The sequence below is a fragment of the Ranitomeya imitator genome, chromosome 4 (assembly GCF_032444005.1).
Source record: "Ranitomeya imitator isolate aRanImi1 chromosome 4, aRanImi1.pri, whole genome shotgun sequence".
NCBI lineage: Eukaryota > Metazoa > Chordata > Amphibia > Anura > Dendrobatidae > Ranitomeya > Ranitomeya imitator.
Window position 1 is genome coordinate 708,106,091 of NC_091285.1, and position 22,199 is coordinate 708,128,289.

The 22,199-nt window shown below is 42.5% G+C and overlaps 1 protein-coding gene across 1 annotated transcript in view; it reads left to right on the forward strand.

The window, feature by feature from the left end:
- The window catches only part of LOC138677401 (uncharacterized), a 174,224-nt gene that overhangs the window by 45,298 nt on the left and 106,727 nt on the right, over positions 1-22,199 (forward strand). Inside the window, exons 3-8 of the mRNA XM_069767496.1 lie at positions 3,237-3,432; positions 3,537-3,999; positions 10,792-10,833; positions 12,101-12,382; positions 15,110-15,406; positions 18,906-19,196. Coding sequence (XP_069623597.1) covers positions 3,723-3,999; positions 10,792-10,833; positions 12,101-12,382; positions 15,110-15,406; positions 18,906-19,196 — 1,189 coding nt within the window. The 5' untranslated portion in view covers positions 3,237-3,432; positions 3,537-3,722. The remainder of the gene's footprint in view (positions 1-3,236; positions 3,433-3,536; positions 4,000-10,791; positions 10,834-12,100; positions 12,383-15,109; positions 15,407-18,905; positions 19,197-22,199) is intronic.

Genomic DNA, 22,199 nt, shown 5'->3' on the forward strand with positions numbered 1-22,199 from the left:
TATTTGGACAGTGACACAAGTTTTGTTATTTTAGCTGTTTACAAAAACATGTTCAGAAATACAATTATATATATAACTAGATGGCAGCCCGATTCTAAAGAATCGGGAGTCTAGAATCCATATATACTTGAAATTCGGCAGGAGCTTGAAGAGCAACGTCACTGGGCCCGCCTCCACGCAGTAGAAACTTGCTGTGAGGTAAAAATTCAAAAATCACACCAAAATGGCGGGCGGAGTGTGTCACAGTACGGCACGTTTCTGATTAGTTGCTCGCAGCAGGCGGCAACCAATCAGACACTGGACACTGTTGACGTCACTTATCTCCGGACATTAGCTCCGGACATTAGCTCCGGACATTAGCTCCGGACAAAGCCACGGAAGTTGGCACAATTGCAGGAAGTAGTATTCTAGGCAATTATATATAAGATATGGGCTGAAAGTGCACACTCCCAGCTGCAATATGATAGTTTCCACATCCAAATCGGAGAAAGGGTTTAGGAATCATTGCTCTGTAATGCATAGCGTCCTCTTTTTCAAGGGACCAAAAGTAATTGGACAATGGACTCTAAGGGCTGCAATTAACTCTGAAGGCGTCTCCCTCGTTAACCTGTAATCAATGAAGTAGTTAAAAGGTCAGGGGTGGATTCCAGGTGTGTGGTTTTGCATTTGGAAGCTTTTGCTGTGAGCAGACAACATGCGGTCAAAGGAACTCTCAATTGAGGTGAAGCAGAACATCCTGAGGCTGAAAAAAAAGAAAAAATCCATCAGAGAGATAGCAGACATGCTTGGAGTAGCAAAATCAACAGTTGGGTACATTCTGAGAAAAAAGGAATTGACTGGTGAGCTTGGGAACTCAAAATGGCCTGGGCGTCCACGGATGACAACAGTGGTGGATGATCGCCGCATACTTAATTTGGTGAAGAAGAACCCGTTCACAACATCAACTGAAGTCCAGAGCACTCTCAGTGAAGTAGGTGTATCTGTCTCTAAGTCAACAGTAAAGAGAAGACTCCATGACAGTAAATACAAAGGGTTCACATCTAGATGCAAACCATTCATCAATACCAAAAATAGACAGAAAAACACCTCAAGAAGCCAGCTCAGTTCTGGAAAAGTATTCTATGGACAGATGAGACAAAGATCAACCTGTACCAGAATGATGGGAAGAAAAAAGTTTGGAGAAGAAAGGGAACGGCACATGATCCAAGGCACACCACATCCTCTGTAAAACATGGTGGAGGCAACGTGATGGCATGGGCATGCATGGCTTTCAATGGCACTGGGTCACTTGTGTTTATTGATGACATAAGAGCAGACAAGAGTAGCCGGATGAATTCTGAAGTGTACCGGGATATACTTTCAGCCCAGATTCAGCCAAATGCTGCAAAGTTGATTGGACGGCGCTTCATAGTACAGATGGACAATGACCCCAAGCATACAGCCAAAGCTACCCAGGAGTTCATGAGTGCCAAAAAGTGGAACATTCTGCAATGGCCAAGTCAATCTCCAGATCTAAACCCAATTGAGCATGCATTTCACTTGCTCAAATCCAGACTTAAGACGGAAAGACCCACAAACAAGCAAAGACCTGAAGGCTGCGGCTGTAAAGGCCTGTCAAAGCATTAAGAAGGAGGAAACCCAGCGTTTGGTGATGTCCATGGGTTCCAGACTTAAGGCAGTGATTGCCTCCAAAGGATTTGCAACAAAATATTGAAAATAAAAATATTTTGTTTGGGTTATGTTTATTTGTCCAATTACTTTTGACCTCCTAAAATGTGGAGTGTTTGTAAAGAAATGTGTACAATTCCTACATTTTCTATCAGATATTTTTGTTCAACCCTTCAAATTAAACGTTACAATCTGCACTTGAATTCTGTTGTAGAGGTTTCATTTCAAATCCAATGTGGTGGCATGCAGAGCCCAACTCGCGAAAATTGTGTCACTGTCCAAATATTTCTGGCCCTAACTGTATCTCTGTGATTTAATTGCATAAAAATTCAAAGTTGGAAAATTGCGAAATTTTCATAATTTTCGCCAAATTTCCGTTTTTTTCACAAATAAACGCAGGTACTATCAAAGAATTTCTACCATTGTCATGAAGTACAATATGTCACGAGAAAACAATGTCAGATTCACTGGGATCCGTTGAAGCGTTCCAGAGTTATAACCTCATAAAGGACAGTGGTTAGAATTGTAAAAATTGGCCCGGTCATTAACGTGCAAACCACCCTTGGGGGTAAAGGAGTTAAAAGAAACCAAAACATTATAGTAGTTTTCTATTCCTTTACCTTCCAGTCAATTCCAGTCCAATTCTAGTCTAATTCAGAGTAATTTGAAATCTGTAATTTGAAAGATGGTCAGACATGTCTGGTCAGGGTCATGGCTTTGGATTTATGTGCACCTAAGGGTTCGCAGCTGGGAGGGGATGTGGGCCTGTGTGTCCAGTGCACATGTTCACAGTTAAGCCAGGTGATAAAGAGGGGGAGGGGTTAGATTGACGACTCAGGTATGCAAGGGAGACACAAGAGGAATGAAGATAGAAAATAATGGGTAAGCAAAGCATACCAGGTGGGGATTATATGCACTTCATATAGACAGACAAAGCAGGAAAGCGGAGTACATGAGCATACCAGGTGGGGATTATATGCACTTCATATAGACAGACAAAGCAGGAAAGCTGGGTGGATGAGCATACCAGGTGGGGATTATATGCACTTCATATAGCCAGACAAAGCAGGAAAGCTGGGTGGATGAGAATACCAGGTGGGGATTATATGCCCTTCATATAGACAGACAAAGCAGGAAAGCTGAGTACATGAGCATACCATTATCTATGCAGCTGAGTACATGAGCATACCAGGTGGGGATTATATACCCTTCATATAGACAGACAAAGCAGGAAAGCTGGGTGTATGAGGATACCATTATCTATGCAGCTAAGATGAAATGCATTTGCAGGACACATGCAGGAGTTGTGTGCAGTAGCTGGAATTAAATACCTGTATGAAGAGAATAGAGATGTTAGATTCATCCATGTTTAACTGCCTGTACTTTGATAAATGTACTTAGAATAAATGTGCATCAATGTCCCCCGGTACTCACAGTATATAGTATAGTGTTTATATATGCTTGTAGTATACTGTATTTTGTGAACTGAGGGAAGACTCCAAAGCATAATAATATTTATTCAAGTCCAACATTTTTGAGAATGACATGTTTTGGTTTTGACATTTTAGGAGAAGCCACCACATGAGTGGTCTCAGGAGGCTTTCTTCTTGGCACGGCAGAGAACTCATGGTAGCTCTCGCCATTTTCTTCTCCAGATAATCATTCATCCACATGTCCCAAACAGTCTGAAAGACCCCGGAGACCCCGATTCAGGTGGCTCTAGAGGTCTGCTCTGGCTCCAGAAGTGATGTCTCCTCCTCCAAGGTAAGAGGACTAAGAGTATAACATTGTTACTCATGCGTTAGTTATTGAAGTTCGTTTCTCACATTTAATGATAATTACTCAGAAAAGACTTTTATAATCTGCAGAGATTTTGTCCTGTATAATACATCCAACCAACACTGAGCATGTTCCCTTCACGGCGGCCAAACCTCATTGCTTGGAACAAGTTGTAGTAAAGATCTTGTGAAGTCCTATGTTATGACACAAGGATAGAATAAGTCTACAAGAGAATAACCTGCCTGAGCCAAGGACCAGCTGCATGTGTGAAGAAGATGGAGCCGATATTACGCAAGGTGCTGGCGAGGACTTTGGAGAAACTGAAAGACTCAGATTTTCAGAGATTTATAGATAAACTGAGTGGCTGGAAAATAAGAGAAGAATATAAAAGTATTCCAGAAGACGTACTGCGTGGGAAAAATCCAGAAACTATTGCTCATCTGATTACTAAAAACTACAGGGATGCCTACGGGGCCGAGGTGACCCTGGCTGTTCTAGAAGACATAGATGAGAAGAAAGTCCGACAGGAACTCCAGAATGACCTGAGAGAAGGTAAGAAATCATAATACGGTTCACAGTCAAAATAATGATTCTATAAGTCTTCTCCGCCCCATTCATAACATGGATGATAAGGAGCCTGACTCCTCTTCTAGGACCTCAGGCACAAGGGCAGCCATAGCAGGTGCCCCCAAAAATGGCTGTGAAGTCATCTAAGGAAGCCACCATCTGCCAAACGAAATGAGGATCTAAGAGCTTACAGAAGTGTAGATAAAGGTGGCCTAAGCTTTTTGTCTCACCAAATGTTGGGCACCACTGATGGCAGCATCCTGCCATGATGTCACAAGATGTCACATTCTCTGGGCCAAAAGACACACTACACAGAGGTATACAAAATCTATCAGAGCACAAAATTTCACCCCCCACCTCCACTGTCAAATCATCCCAGAGGATCATCATTGGTGAGGTGGCACAGAGGGGAAGAGAGTCAATCTGAAGGAGCAAAACAGTCACTTAGTCTTCTCGTCACTGATACTAATTTATTTGCAGAACATATTAGCGAAGATGAGTTCTCATCATCTGCTGTCGGGAGCGTCAGCGGGGACTGAGGTCAATGCTCTCTTCATTTTATCGAAAGCTTCATCTCAGTCACTGCCTTTACAGAGAGCAGCAGCCGATGATAATCTCATCTTCACTGCTGCACTCTGCAAAAAATAAAATAAGCAGAAAAAAGCAAAAAAAAAGTGTAAAGTCTATTAAAGAATACAATTTTATTGTAAACGACTAAAACAAAAAGAATATATATGATATGTATATAACGTACAGTTGAACCCAGAAGTTTTCATCCACTATATAAAAAGACCCATCTGCAGGTTTTTCTCAATATCTGACATGAAATCGGAATAAACCTTTCCTATTTTTAGTTCAATTAGGATTACCATAAATATTAATGTTTATATGTCGCTGCAGAAGCTGCATCCCCGCAAACCAATGTACATATGCTTCTCCATCACTCAGGCACCACTCGTGGATGTTTAACTCCTCTGATTCAGCTGTCAGTAGTGACAGCGACATCGAGGAACATCGCACAGGGAGTGGGCTCCCTGTCTGCTCCGATCGGCACAACTTGATGTGATTGCGTTGTGCTGATGTTCTCTATGGTGAATCGGGGTGGCAGGGTCCTGCAGGGAAGGTGGCCTGTGAGCGCCTGCTGAGAGCAGTGCCTCTCCACTGCCTGTCAGACGCTGCTCTGAAGCTCTGCAGTGCAGAAGCATTGCAGAGCATCAGATCAACGATCTGTCAGTGTAAAGATGATGCCTTAGAGCGGGACCATGAAAAAATGTAAAAAAAGTTATTAAAAAGTGTAAGAATATATATTATCCCACACTGTCTGTCCACTATTTCATCTTTTTTTTCTGCTCGCTTTCTAAAACTGAACATGGACAAAAAAGAATTCATCATCTTTCCCCCATCTCACTCTACCCCTCCACCAGACCTATATATCAATGTCAATGGCTGCTCACTTTCCCCAGTCTCATATGCCTGGTGCCTCGGAGTGATCCTCGACTCTGCCCTAACTTTCAAGCCACATATCCAAGGTCTTTCTCCTCCTGCCGTCTCAAGCTCAAAAGTATCTCCCGGATCCGCGCATTCCTTGACTTCGACACCACAAAAACACCAGTGCATGCCCTCATCATCTCCCGCCTTTACTACTGCAACCTCAGACTCTCTGGCCTCCCCTCTAGCACTCTGGCACCAATCCATCCTACACTCTGCTGCCCGACTAATCCACCTGTCCCCCCGCTATTCCCCAGCCTCTCCCCTGTGTCAAGCCCTTCACTGGTTTCCTATCGCCCAGATACTCCAGTTCAAAACCCTCACCATGACACACAAAGCCATCCACAACCTGTCTCCTCCATACATCTGTGACATGGTCTCCCGTTACCTACCTACACACAACCTCCGATCATCTCATGATCTCCTTATCTACTCCCCTCTCATCTCTTCTTCCCACAACCGCATCCAAGACTTCTCCCGTGCTTCCCCCATACTCTGGAACTCTCTACCCCATCACATCAGGCTCTCACCTACCACGGAAACCTTCAAAAAGAACCTGAAGACCCACCTCTTCCGACAAGCCTACAGCCTGCAGTGATCCTGAAGTTACTGAACCGCCGCACAACCTGCCCTACCCTCTCCTACTGTATCCTCACCCATCCCCTGTAGACTATGAACCCTCACGGGCAGGGTCCTCCCTCCTTCTGTACCTGTTAGTGCCTTGTATTGCTCATGTTTAATGTATTTGTCTATATTTGCCCCTTTTCACATGTAAAGCGCCATTTATTCAGAATAAATGGCGCTATAAAAATGGATACAAATAATAATAATAAATAATAATAATATAAAAAAAATCCAATAAAGAACAAAAGAAAAATGAAAAAAATGTTATTCCAATAAATTTATGTACAAAAAAAATCACATATTTGGTATTGCCACGTCCGGAATGACCCGATCTATAATATCGTCCCACTAGTTAACCCCTTCAGTGAACACCGTAAAGAAAGAAGGAAAAAAAACAAACAATGCTTTAGGGTATGTGCACACGCTGCGGATTTTGCTGTGGATCCGAAGCGTTTCCGCAGCTGCGGATCCGCAGTGGTTTCCCATGAGTCTACAGTACCATGGTAACCTATGGAAAACGAAATCCGCAGTGCACATGCTGCGGAAAAAAACGTGCGGAAACTCAGCGTTTTACATTCCGCAGCATGTCAATTCTTTGTGCGGATTCCGCTGCGGTTTTACACCTGCTCCAATAGAAAACTGCAGGTGTAAAGCCGCAGCGGAATCCGCAGTAGAAACCGCAATAAATCCGCAGGAAAAACCGCAGCGGTTTTGCACTGCGGTTTTTCCAAATCCGCTGCGGAAAAATCTGCAGTCCTCCAGAATACGTGTGCACATACCCTTACCGTCATACTGCCAAATATAAAGTGCAATGAAACGCGATCAAAAAGACGACTGCAAATAAAAATGGTATTCCTGAAACCTTCATCTTGTCCCGCAAAAAAATAGCCATCATACAGCTGACAAAAAAAGCTCTCAGAATAAAGCAATGCAAAAATAATAATTTTTTTTCTAATGAATAGTTTTTGTGTAAAAGCACCAAAACAAAACAAAAATATATAACTGTGGTATTGCTGTAATCGTACTGACTCCAAAAATAAAAGCCACCTAATCATATTTACCATGCGTGGAACGGTATAAAAAAAATTCCATAAGACATTTCCTGAATTACTGTTTTTTGTTCATTCTGCTTCCCAAAAATTCTAATAAAAAACGATAAAAAATGTGATGTGCCTGAAAATGAAAAAATCATAGCGGTCTAAGTATGGTGATGCAAAAGCTAGTTTTCGTAATAAAAAGCGTCTTTTAGTGTGTGACATCAGGCGAACCTAAAAACCCGATATAAATCTGGCTTCGACCCGAAGAATAAAGTCGCCTAATCACTTATACCGCTTGAGACCCCAGAATTTCTTTGGGGTCTCAGCTGAGACCCCAGGGAACGTAATTCAGGTCACTTTTTATCGACCCCGGGTGACGATCGCCGTTATTAACGATATAACTGTGACCGAAAAAACCCCCCCCGAAAAAAATCAGATTTTCTATTTTAATCTCTCTCTCCTCTGATGTGATCACACATCAGAGGAGAGACAATTAGGGTCCCCCGATCACCCCCCCTGGTACCTCTGGTGTTCATGTATGCCCCCATGAAGTCCCCCGGGCCGCCGGCGTCTTCTTCCGGGAGATAATGGCGAGCGCATGCGCAGTACGCCCGCCGAGATCTGCCGGCATGCACACGTAAACAATAGGAAATTTTTCCTATTGGTTCATTTTGACCACTGTGATAGACCATATCACAGTAATCAAAATAAAAAAAATAATAAATAACCCCCCCCCCTTTATCACCCCCATAGTTAGGTAAAAATAATAAAATAAAAATATATATATTTATTTCCATTTTTCCATTAGGGTTGGGCTAAAGTGTGGATTGGGATTATGGTTAGAGGATGTGTTAGGTTTGGAGTTGTGGTTAGGGCTAGGCTTAAAGATTATGGTTAGGGTTGGGATTTGGGTTAGAGGAGTGTGTTGGGGTTAGAGTTAGAATTAGGTGTTTCCACTGTTTAGGTACATGAGGGGGTCTCCAAACATGACATGGCTCCACCATTGATTACAGCCTATTTTGCATTCAAAAAGTCAAACTGTGCTCCCTCCCTTCTGAGCACTGCCATGCGCCCAAACAGTGGTTTACCCCCACATATGGGGTATCGGCATACTCAAGACAAATTGTACAGAAAATGAAAATTTGGGGGCGAAGAAATATGATTTTTTATTTTCACAGCTCTACTTTATAAACTTTTGTGAAGCACTTGGGGGTTCAAAGTGCTAACCACACATCTAGACAAGTTCCTTGGAGGGTCTAGTTTCCAAAATGGTGTCACTTGTGGTTTTTTTTTTCACTGTTTAGGCACATCAGGGGCTGGCATTTCTTCCTGTCAAATATCATTCTATTACTTGCTGCCCATTGTTCAAGCTTTTCTAGACCCTTCCGAATCCTTTCTCTGTCTTCCCTAGTGTTGGCTATCCCTTCTAGCTTTGCATCGTCTGCAAATTTGATCAGTTTACCTTCAGTTCCCTTGTCTAGATCATTTATAAAAAAAATTGAACAACACGGGCCTGGACAGAGCCTTGTGGTACCCCACTTGAAACACTTTTCCAATTGGATGTGCAACCATTTATCACCACTCTTTGAGTACGATCACTGAGCCAGTTATGAATTCACCTAACCGTAGCCTTGTCAATCCCATACTTGGTCATATTTTCAATAAGGATAGTATGAGATACATTATCTATTGCTTTGTTGAAGTCAAGATATACTATATCTACTGCATTTCCCTGATCCACTCAGTCAGTGATTCCATCATAGAAGGAAATTAGATTAGTCTGGCATGACTGCCTCTGGTTAATTACTGCATTCTTATCCAAGTATTTACATACTTACATGTTGTTTAATAATTTGTTCACAGATCTTTCCTGTATAGAATAAGGGCCACTTGCCTGTATTTTCCTGGCTTTGTCTTCTTTTCTTTTTTTGAAGATGGGGACAACATTGGCCCAATCTTCTGGCACTTCTCCTGTTTTCAGGATTTTTCAAACATTCTGGCTAGTGGTTCTACACTTTCCTCTGCTAACTCTTTCAGTACCCTAGGATGCTAAGTATGCAAATTGTCTCTTCATAATATGCTATTTATGGAAATTGTCTTTTCAGAGAGGAAGAGAGCTAGAACTCTAGTGCCACCTATTGGAAGGTAGCAATCCTACTAGTCAATGCTGACCCTTTAACGAGCCTTGTCACATGACTTAGGATAATCGCCAAACCAGAATCTCAATTTGCAGACACTGTGTTTTGGGGTACTGCTCCTCGTCAGTGCAAAGCGGAGATCTGGTTTGGCTGTGTGAGAGGCGTCTGACCGTTATCCAAGAACTATCGTTTCTCCTTGCGGAGATTGACATGCTAAGCGTGTCCTAAGATTGCTTCCTTCCACTAGAGTTCTAGCTCTCTTCCTCTCTGAAGAGACTATTTCCATAATTAGCATATTACCCAGAGGTGCATTGCGGCTTTAAGTCTCCTCATCTCGTCATGCTTAGCATGTCGATCTCTGCAAGGAGAAACAATACTTCTTGGATGATAGTACCCTAGGATGTAATTCATCAGGACCAGGAGATTTAACTTAAGTTAGTTAAGTGTCCCCTCACCATCTGTTGGTTCATGGATCGTGTGGATTTCTTTATTCCATCGATAGCACCGTGAAGATCAGTTGATGTTGCAATTGTTTTCTTTGAGAACACAGATGCAAAATAGGAATTTAAAAGTTCGGCTGCTATTTTTAGGCTCGGGAACAATATCCACGGTCTCTTACCAGTCTGAGTATACCAGCCCCAGCTGTCTGTTTTAGCATGGCTGGTTGTTCAAAATTGGTGAACCCCACAATGTTTTTATTAATTATGTCTTTAAATAATAAACAAAAATGGTGTGGTGACCCCCCTGTTCTTAATAACTAGAAGCATGATACAGCTGACGGCTGAGGGTTGCAGCCGGCAGCTGTCAGTTTTGCCATGCTGGTTATCACAAATACAGGAGAACCCACATCATTTTATTTTTTTGCTATTTTTTTTGTTAGAGCAGGTTCCTGGTGATAAATACTCCCATCAGCTGGCGCCTGCTCTAGCTGTTATTGGCTGTATCAGGCGTAGGTTGATGGGAGTAGTAGTCCCATTAGCCAATGCCTGTTCACCTCCGGTCACAGCTAAACGCAATCCCTTTTGGAACATTGCGTTAGCGCAGTCCGTTAGCTAATGGAACATTGCAGCATTTATTGGATTGTAAGTAGAAAGAGGCTTCCTCTCTCATTCCATCGGCACCCCTGCAATGCGGTCGCAGGAAGCCGATCATTTTCATGGCATCTAGAGAACAAATAATCATCTTGAGGTTAGCCAGCTATGGTGGTCTGTTAGACCTTGTACACTCAGATCTACTCCGTATGCTGACCCCCAGTGTTATGCCTGCGCAACCTCCTAAGGTGTGTTTCCACTAGGAAGCGGTTACAAACCCATTGTGAAGTTATTGCACCAGGAGGTGCCATGTTTTCTTCCTCTTTCAAGCCCGTGTCTCTATGTACTGGTAGCCCATATTAACCCACTGTGTGTAGACCCAATAACATTCAGCAGCGGGCTGTTGTCACATGTAGGAAGTCAGATTCTTGTAGACTAACATGTGACTTTTCTATCTAGTGGACACTTCAGGACATGGGCTTGGAACTATGATGTTTACAGGTAAGACGATCATAGTCACAAAAATGTTCAGCATTCTGGCTAATACTTTACCGTGGGCACGTTATAGATAAGCTGCGCACGTGCAGCTCCGATATCCGCGACCCACCAGCCACATATTCCATCGGGGTTACTTATATTTCTGAATTTCACGGTCACGTGTTTCCATACTGACATAAACAGTTGTCATTCACATCTTGAGTATTGGATCATTTGTCAGGAAATGTCCATACTTTACCGCGGACACGTTACAGATAAGCTGCGCATGTGCAGCTCCGATATCCGCGACCCACCAGTCACATATTCCATCGGGGTGACTTATATTTCTGAATTTCACGGTCACGCATTTCCATACTGACATAAACAGTTGTCATTCACATCTTGAGTATTGGATCATTTGTCAGGAAATGTCCATACTTTACCGCGGACACGTTACAGATAAGCTGCGCATGTGCAGCTCCGATATCCGCGACCCACCAGTCACATATTCCATCAGGGGACTTATATTTCTGAATTTCACGGTCACGCGTTTCCATACTGACATAAACAGTTGTCATTCACATCTTGAGTATTAGATAATTTGTCAGGAAATGTCCGTACTTTACCGTGGGCACGTTACAGATAAGCTGTGCATGTGCAGCTCCGATATCCGCGACCCACAAGTCACATATTCCATCAGGGGACTTATATTTCTGAATTTCACGGTCACGCATTTCCACACTGACATAAACAGTTGTCATTCACATCTTGAGTATTGGATCATTTGTCAGGAAATGTCCATACTTTACCGCGGACACGTTACAGATAAGCTGCGCATGTGCAGCTCCAATATCCGCGACCCACCAGTCACATATTCCATCGGGGTGACTTATATTTCTGAATTTCACGGTCACCCGTTTCCATACTGACATAAACAGTTGTCATTCACATCTTGAGTATTAGATCATTAATCAGGAAATGTCCGTATTTTCCATTAGATTCTGATCGTAGTGATCTCTATGATACAATTGCTTGTAATAATATTGACGAGTGCTCTGTACCGCACAGGACTCGCGTGTCTCTTCAGACAATTGGTGGTTACTGCGAAAACTAAGTTTTTAGATTTTTCTATTTTATAGACATTAGAATTGGTGCGAATTGATTTGAACAACCCAGTCCATCTACAGTTCAAGCTGCATATTCTTCCATTTATCTAGTATACAAAACATGGAGAACACACAAGATACGGAATGATGTGTCTTTCTTCCACCTTTCTTTCCTCGCACTACAGACCGGGTCAATTTTATAGAACATCTCGGACCAGGTCTCTTTACCACCATAGAGGACGTTGATCCGGTCCTGTGTAATCTCCGAGACCAGAACCTGCTGAGCAAGGAACAGTACTATGATGTGATGAGGAAGACGACCTCCAAGGAGAAGATGGAAGAACTGTGTTCCATTATCGGTCACTGGGAGGACCCTGGGAAGTACGCGGCTTATACGGCCATCAAAGAGAACAATGAGTTTTTCTTTAAACGGTTAGAAGAAGACTGGATGAGAAGAAGTCTTTTGGGTAAGTCTAGAACATGGCCACTTTATGTTTCAGCGTTAGGCTGATGATCTTTCCATACTGCAGAAATGTATATAATATACATGTAACATTGTGTGGAGTCCTGGCCCCTGTGATCTGCAGAAATCTCCATGTGCACCGCGTTCTCTGTATCTGCAGTTTAGACCTGTATAAGTTATTCGAACAGAGAAATGTGAATGTAAATCAATAAAACTTACTAATAAACCACAACGTAGAAAACTGTGCAGCTGACCAAATTGTTTCATCTTTTCCATTGTAATCTGGGATGTGACAACATGAAGATTTTACTAGTCCAATGTATCTGGAGAGTTTTATCAGCCTGTCCATACTGCTTTCAATGACCCCTGTAATCACTCCATCATTAGGTTTAAAACCAATGTTTAATGCGGACTACTGCGGGACTGATGTCAATCATTCTAACAGCATGCTCCTATCACGCCCACAGTGGTGTGATTGACATCCCAGCATGTGCAGGGAGAAAAAAAGTCAGTCTTCCTCTCTACCTTGCTGTTCCTGAACACGCGTGCTGCACAGCGAGCTGTCAATCAAAGTGATTACTCACTGTGAAGTAAGGTCTCTTTCACACTTCCGTCGGTACGGGCCCGTCACAATGCATCGGGCCGACGTACCGACGGACGTTGTGAAATAACTGCAAGACGTGGGCAGCAGATGCAGTTTTTCAACGCATCCGCTGCCCATTCTGCAGTCCGGGGAGGACGGGGCGGAGTCTCGACCGCGTCGCACAAACGTTCCATTGAACGTTTTTTTGTGCGTCGCGTCCGCCAAAACACGAGTTGGGCAAGTGTATGGACAAAAAACGCTTCCTGCGAGCACATTTGCAGGATCTGTTTTTTGCCCATAACGACGGATTGCGACAGAGGACAAAAGACGGAAGTGTGAAAGTAGCTTAAGCGACGACAGTAATCGCTCCCTGCCTATTCACTTTTCCTGAAAGCCGGCAGCTGCAGGAAGAATAGTACTTCATTTCCTCCCTGCTGCCGCTGCTCCAATGCTCTGAAAATTAACCCTTTACTGTATATGCAGGGAAATGGCGTTTCTCCAGGTGACAGGTTCACTCTAAGTAATAACATTTTGCATTGTGATGTCCTGAGTGTTAGTTTAAGGAATTCTACATATTTATCTATATAATCTTCTACTGTACAGAAGGTTAAAGCTTTAGAAAGTCAAATTCTTTAGGTTTGTAAGAAAAAAAATATGTCAGGTGTGACTGCAGGATTCCTAATAATGCCCTGCAGTTATCACATCCGATGGTTGAGCTCAACCATTCATAGGTGATTGTGCTAACCAGTATAAAAGATGAGGAGCGCCGTTTTATGCTCGTACAGTGTAGGGCTAGGAGGTAAGAGCGCAGAACTATGGCTACAAAAACCTAACTTGATTTCTTTGTTGTACCACTGTTAGTCCTGAAGTAGTTTGAAAATGGGAGTGATAGTCTGTCTGTGAAAACTAATCCAAAGATTCAAGTGGCACATAGGGAAGTGCTGAACCTGCATAGTCAGTGTGTCCGTGAATTTATTGATCTGATATACACGGTAGTTACAGCACCTTAAAGAGAATCTATCAGAAGGTTTTAGCTATGCATGTAATATCACCGAGATGTATATCAGAGCCTCTGATTCCAGCGATGTCACTTATTGTGCTTTGCTATTTCAATAAAATCAGTTTTTTATCAGAATTATATCTTTACTACGAGACAATTGCCCTCGTGCCTGCTGGTCCAACCACCCCCCACACTGATTAGCAGCTGTTTGGCAATGTACATATTAAGCTGCTAATCGGTGTGGCTGGGGTTACACAGGGATCAACATTATGGGCCCTGCTAGATCCGCAGCAGAGAAAACTGTGATTTCATTACATACGATACACCCTGTAAACCAAATGATGCATCCCCGCAATCAGGGTGATGTAGGACTCTTCCTACATCATGCTGCAGTCACATAACATTGCAAAAAAAGTAGCCGATTCTCTTTAATAACAGTGTTTTTTTATCCTTCACATAGTGCTAGTGTTACTGAAAGAAAATCCTGAAACCAAGACTTGTGTGTCACAGAAACTGTGATTTCTGCAAGATGGGCAAGTGATGTTTTTTTTTGTTTTGTTTACATCAAAGAGAAAAATCTCCATAATCCTAAAATTCAAACCCTCACATTGTGCATTGTAAAAATATTTTTTTCCCACGTTATTGTTGTAATAGTCCAATATTGGCCTCGCACACAGGCCAATTGATTACAGCTGCCTGTTGCAGATACTCCCCAAACAAGGATTATTTTGGCTCTCCCCGTGTCAGAACTCTATAGCTTTGCACCACTTTTGTATAAACACCAGCAAGGCATGCATTTGTCAACAAAATGGAATAATTTTTGGACCGTTTCTACATTGCATAAAGCCTACAAATGATGATGCCGTCTTTTCTGGCTGAGTATTCTGCTGGTTACCATCCGTTTTTCCCGAGCAGATAGGCTGAGATCACTGTGATTGCATTACAGAGCTCAAACTGGGTTCAATTGACATTAACGGGAACTCCGAGTGTTGTACACATTGCTTCTGGGCAGTTGGAGGCTTTTCCGACATTTCCCATTTTTCACAATCTGGATACAACTTTTATAGTGAGCTGGTAAATAAGAAATGGAGAACGTCCCCAGACGTGTACTAACGATGTTCCCTTTCATTTCTACTCGTACCAAACAGACAAGGCCCATTTCATAGTCTGGCATCAATCTGATCTCATTACAAGGATAACGATTGTAGATCCCGTTGTGCATGATCTCCTGGACCAGAACCTACTGACTGTGGAACAGTACAAAGCTTTGATGAAGGAGATGTCATCCCAGGAGAAGATGAGAAAACTGTGTGATATTATCAGTCAGTGGGATCGTATTGGGATGTACACGGCTTATAAAGTTTTCAGAAGATACAATACATACATCATGAGAAGTTTGGAAGTAAAGGACATGGTATGGATAAATGCATGGTCACATGTCTGGGGTAAGTCTAAAAACACTCTGCACTATGTCTTCATATCTCATGGTGCTACATGTAAACTCAGGGCTGATAAATTTTCTGCTGCGCCATCCGTAAAGCAAAAAGAGAATCATTATGAAGGGTTTCTGGATATAAGGCTGACCGCATCTTCTTCTGCATTCCTGTGATCTGCTGAACCCTTTGCTTGCACTTGCAAACTTGGAAACATAACTTTCAGAAAGGCTATTAGAAGCAATGCTGAGGAGCATGGTCTTCAGAAAGGCTATTAGAAGCAATGCTGAGGAGCATGGTCTTCAGAAAGGTTATTAGAAGCAATGCTGAGGAGCATGGTCTTCAGAAAGGTTATTAGAAGCAATGCTGAGGAGCATGGTCTTCAGAAAGGTTATTAGAAGCAATGCTGAGGAGCATGGTCTTCAGAAAGGCTATTAGAAGCAATGCTGAGGCGCATGGTCTTCAGAAAGGCTATTAGAAGCAATGCTGAGGAGCATGGTCTTCAGAAAGTTATTAGAAGCAATGCTGAGGAGCATGGTCTTCAGAAAGGCTATTAGAAGCAATGCTGAGGAGCATGGTCTTCAGAAAGGATAATTTCTGTGTTGAGGAGCATAGTCTTCAGAGAGGATAAGAACAACAGAACTGAGGAACATGGTGTTCAGAAAGGATAAGAACTGCAGTGCTGAGGAGCTTGGACTTCAGCATAATTTCTGTGTTGAAGATCATGGTCTTCAGAAAGGATTTTAACTGCAGTGCTGAGGAGCATGATATTCAAAGAGGATAATAAGGTTTGGGTGATCTCTGGTGAAACCTTTAGTGATTGCCTGTTCCTGACCTAAATATGAGCTGGGTGCATGCTTAGAAGATAGACATCGGATACAGAATCCGATGCATGCTCTTCTCCCAGAGAAAGTTGGCACACAACTGAACTTTATTAGTAGATCAAAGAATCGTGTAAAAGGGAAGGAAGTGGGTGTTGCACAATCTTCTGAACCATGGTGTCAGTCTGTGATAGGTCCATGCCAACTTCACTTCATATATGGTGTCTTGGTGTATTCACTTCACATTCCAAAGATTCCTTCCAGGGCGTTGTTGCAGGATATAGACGCCATGTTGCCATACTGCATCTACACTTGCTTATATAAGGTTCATAATTGATTTCATTAGCCATTCTCTCCACAATAACTGCAGTGCTGAAGAGCATGATCTGCAGAGAGGATTATAACTGCAGTTGCTGAAGAGCATGGTCTTCAGGGAGGATTATAACTGCAGTCCTGAAGAGCATGGTTTTCAGAGTGAACAATTGCAATGTTGAGGAGCTTGGTCTTCCGAGAGGATTTTAACTGCAGTGCTGAAGCGTATAGTCTTCAGATAGGATTATAATTGCAGTGCTGAGGAACATGGCCTTCAGAGAGGATAATTTGAGTGATGAGGAGCTTGGTCTTCAGGGAGGATTATAACTGCAGTGCTCAGGGGCATAGTCTAAAACAGAGGATTATAACTGCAGTGCTGAGGAGCATGGCCTTCAGAGAGGAATAGAACTGCAGAGTTAATGAGCAAGGTCTTCAGAGATGATGATTGTTGATGAGCATGGTCTTCAGAGAGCATTATAAATTCAGTTCTGAGGAACTTGGTCATCAGAGAGGATTATAGCTGCAGTGCTGAGGATCATGGACCTTATCGAAGATAGTTACTGCTGTTATATGGCCATGTAAGCCTTATAAAGTTGAATGAAATGACATCTTGCTATTTGTGATATGATTTTTTATTCCAGATAAATCCCCATTTTTTAAATGTACAAATGAGCTGTTAAGATTTATAGGCTAATTATAGGTATTCCGGAGAATTTGCCTCCATGGTTTATTTTAAATAAGAGGAGCTATAAGCAGTATTAGACACTTAATGTCTGACTACAGCAGAGCTGAGCTTTTTTTCTTATTACAAGTACATGTTAGCAGCCGTTATCCTCCGTGCATAATGTTGTCAGCTCTGCTGTACAGGCATCGGGTCATGAAGTTCAGGGAGGGACTGGGTGCCTTATACAAATGATGAAAAACTGGAAACAAAGCCTCCATATTTTCAATATTAAGTGTGAGGCTATGCTCAAAAATCCCCTCACAGCTGTGGCTGCTATAAATGAGGTTATGAATGGTTGTTTGAGGACCGTTCTACTACACCAAATGCCTGTGGGCGAGTCCTGTTTGCAAAGACTATGGAGCCTCAGAAAGATGCTCCATACTCTTTATACAGAGGATTCAATTGACTTCTCTGGATTCAATTGGACTACGTCGGACTCGGTGGACTATGGCAGACCTGCGGGAGATTTTTCTTTCTTTTTTTTATAAAGCGGTGAACCAGAGATGGTGTCGGGGAGTGACAATTTAAATATATATTTTTTTATCCATGCTTGGTTGGTAATGGGGGATTCTGATAGACACTCTCTATTGCTAACATCGAGGCTTGATGGCAGTTCTGTTTTTGGATAATTCACAGCTGACATCAACCCATCTACCATTAGCCAATTGTCACCACACCAGGGCAATCTGGAAGAGCTGGGCAAAATGCCGGAATTGGAGCATCCCATGTGAAGCGCCACTTTTAAGGAGGCTTTGTGCTTGTATTTAGGCTGGGAAGGGGCCAATAACAAAGGACATTCCCAGCCTGATAATCTCAGCTCTCAGCTGTCTCCTTTACCTTTGCTGGCTATCAAAAATAGGGGGATCCCATGTAATTTTTTTTTTTTTTTTCATTTTTTTTTTATTAGGTTCATGCATGTACAGTAAATTATAAACGCAAGGCAATAATATACATCTCACGGATATCTACCTATTTCAATCTTTGCATTTCTTTCACATCTAAACATCTGTCATTTCTATTCTGGCACATGGATGGTACACGCGTAGTCACTGACAGGCACAGAAAACCACACGAATGGGAAAAACGAACCGTCTCACGTGTACTTTTCTTAAGTGAATGTGTAAAGGGGACATAGAGAGAGACTTCTCCGTTTCCTACCACGTAGATGCTACTGATTAAGGCTGTTGGGGTGATGGCCCTGATCGGCTCTGATCCTCTGTGTCATTACTATGTAAAGCAGCCTTTTCCACTCTGAGAGACTAATGTCTGAGGTTGCTGGTCCCCGGCCGGCTATCTACATGTCACCGGTGTTCGGCGCAGCAGTCCGTTTATACAATAAACCCTCATTCCTCTCTTTTGTTGAGAAAAATAAACAGTTGTGGCTCTTGGAAGAAGGCGAGTAACAATGAAAGTAAAAATTGGGCTCGGTGAAGGGTCGAAGATGTGATTTTCTGGATTTCCCTCTCTTCTGGCGTACAGCGGTTTCCAGGTGTAGATTGCACAGAATTTATATCTACGGTTTAGGATCCTTTTACCTGTTAGAAGGGAAGTTTCTGACTTGTTTTTCCAATGAATGAATGATACATTAGAGATCATTACTTTACAGTTTGTCGGGTTCAGCAGTATTCTCACAACTGTCACGTTCTCTATGTAGGTGCCGATCACTTCGTCGATAGACACCGATATCATCTGATTGGTAACATAGAGGACGTGAATCCCATTGTACGAGATCTGCAGAGCAATAACCTGCTGAGTCGGGCAGAGTGCAGAGATGTAAGGACCAGGACCCGGCCTGAAGAGAAGATGAAACTGATTAGTTATATATTCAGGATTCAGCCTGACCGAGTGAAGGATCAATTCTACATCTGTCTCTGGAGGTACAACTACGCGGTCATCAACAGCTTGGAAACATCCGATAAGGAACCGAAACGTTACAAATCAGAGGGTAAAATTCCACATAACCATATTATACCAGACATATTATTGCTATTAGTGGTCCCCAGTGTGGGCAGTGGTAGTGTATAAAGCCTCTTGGAAGCAATATTTAGTTATCATTTTGTTATGGCCAGCGTGGGACACTACACAACAAGGTGCACAAGTAAAACATAGCACAAGATAAAAATAATCATCTAAAACATCAAGTGTCACTGATGGAACATCTATCGGGACGAGATGACCTAGAGGGATATTTTCATGGGACTAGAGATGGGCGGACACCAGGATGTTCAGGTTCTGCTGAACTGTTACAAAAACTTCGGGTTCGGGTATCAGAACAGTCCCTGGACCTGAACCAGGACCCTATTCACTTGAATGGGGGGCCTGAACATCCAGTGTTTGCCACACTGTCATGTGCATGACAGTGCGGCAAACACCGCTTCTGATCGGCAGTAAAATAATCACTGCCAGTCAGACAGCCACGGTTCCCACACTGCGAAAAGACAGCATGAGAGCACAGCTTTGACCTCCTGTCGCTGGTGTCAGCTGACAGGACAACTTCTCCCATCAGCTGATGCCTGCTGCTGCTAATAACAGCGAGAGCAGGAAGTTCCTGATGGGAGTTTTCGTCAGCCGAAGCCCGCGATGTAAATAAATATATTTTTTTTAAAATGGCGTGGGTTTCCTTGTATTTTTGATGACCAGCCAGGCAAAACTCACAGCTGCGGGCTGAAACCCTCAGCTGTCAGCTTCAGCAAGGCTGGTTATCAACAATAGAGGGGGCCCCACTCCTAGTTTTTTAATTATTTAAATAATTTAAAATCACGACGTGGTCTTCCCCCATTTTTGATAACCAGCCTTGCTAAAGCAGATGGCTGGGGGCTGGTAAAGGGCCATGGCTATTGCCCCCCGCCTAAAAATAGAAGGCCGCAGACGCCCAGAAAAGGTGCAACTATTAGATGCGCCAATTTTGGCTCTTAACCCGGCTCTTTCAACTTGCCCTGTAGCGGTGGCATGTGGGGTTCATATTTGTGGGATTGATGTCACCTTTGTATTGTCAGGTGACATCAAGACCGCTTAGTAATAGAGAGGCGTCTGTAAGACACTTATCCATTACTAATTCTATAGTTATATGGTAAATAAAGACACAGCAAGAATAAAGTATTTTATTTGAAAGAAAACACACATTTCCATTTTTATTTAGAAATAAGAAACCCAGTTATACTCACATAACGCCCTTTTCCACCGAAGCCCTCGTCTCCTGTAAAAAAAAAAGCAAAAATAAAGAACCACAATATCCCTCACCTGTCCGACGTTCTGTCCCACAAAGTAATCCCTGTCTGGGGGATAAATAATTTTAAACCAGTATGGTGCCAATATGCGACCGTCCAGGCTGAGAGCCACTGATGAAAGAGCTGATGTGAGATCTTCATCAGTGACCAGCAGTGACATCATCAGAGTACTGCAGGCCACTGAGACTGCTTTCCCAGTCTGACCCCTGAACTGTCACCGGTTAGATCACCACTAGCACAGTGAGGAAAAGTCTTAACGGTGCAGAAGCGAGTTCACCGCAGTTCACATGAATTTGAACTGTGGTAAACTCGCCTCTGCAGCGTGAGACTTTTTCTCACTGTGCTAGCGATGATGTCACTGAGGTCACTGCAGTTCATTGGCCCAGTTGGGATTGCAGCCTCAGTGACCTGCAGTAACCTTGATGACATCACCACTGGTCACTGTTGCTGCACTTGCTGCAGTTCATTTCCCAGTGGCTCTCAGCCTAGACAGTCACATCTTGGCACCCCTGTATAACTTTCTGTCTTCTCTCTTTATAATCCCTGTATAACTTTCTGTCTTCTCTCTTTATAATCCCTGTATAACTTTCTTTCTTCTCTCTGTGTATAATCCCTGTATAACTTTTTCTTCTTTCTGTGTATAATCCCTGTATAACTTTCTTTCTTCTCTCTGTGTATAACCCCTGTATAACTTTCTTTCTTCTCTCTGTATAATCCCTGTATAACTTTCTTTCTTCTCTCTGTATAATCCCTGTATAACCTTCTTTCTTCTCTCTCTGTATAATCCCTGTATAACTTTGTCTTCTCTCTGTGTATAATCCCTGTATAACTTTATTTCTCCTTTCTGTGTATAATCCCTGTATAACTTTATTTCTTCTTTCTGTGTATAATCCCTGTATAACTTTATTTCTCCTTTCTGTGTATAATCCCTGTATAACTTTCTTTCTTCTCTCTGTATAATCCCTGTATAACTTTCTTTCTTCTCTCTGTATAATCCCTGTATAACTTTGTCTTCTCTCTGTGTATAATCCCTGTATAACTTTATTTCTCCTTTCTGTGTATAATCCCTGTATAACTTTATTTCTCCTTTCTGTGTATAATCCCTGTATAACTTTATTTCTCCTTTCTGTGTATAATCCCTGTATAACTTTCTTTCTTCTCTCTGTGTATAACCCCTGTATAACTTTCTTTCTTCTCTCTGTATAATCCCTGTATAACTTTCTTTCTTCTCTCTGTATAATCCCTGTATAACCTTCTTTCTTCTCTCTCTGTATAATCCCTGTATAACTTTGTCTTCTCTCTGTGTATAATCCCTGTATAACTTTATTTCTCCTTTCTGTGTATAATCCCTGTATAACTTTCTTTCTTCTCTCTGTATAATCCCTGTATAACTTTCTTTCTTCTCTCTGTATAATCCCTGTATAACTTTGTCTTCTCTCTCTGTATAATCCCTGTATAACTTTATTTCTTCTTTCTGTGTATAATCCCTGTATAACATTCTTTCTCTATCACTTCCTTGGGGGACACAGGAATCCATGGGTGTACGCTGCTGCCTTCACTAGGAGGCTGACACAATGCAGAAAAAAAAGTTAGCTCCTCAGTAGGTACACCCCTCTGACCAGGGCCAGCTGCTCAGTTTAGCTTTGTGTCAGTAGGAGATGGACATGGGTCTTTTTGCTGGACAAATATCTACCTACGTTTTTGTCGTTCTGATTTCAGAT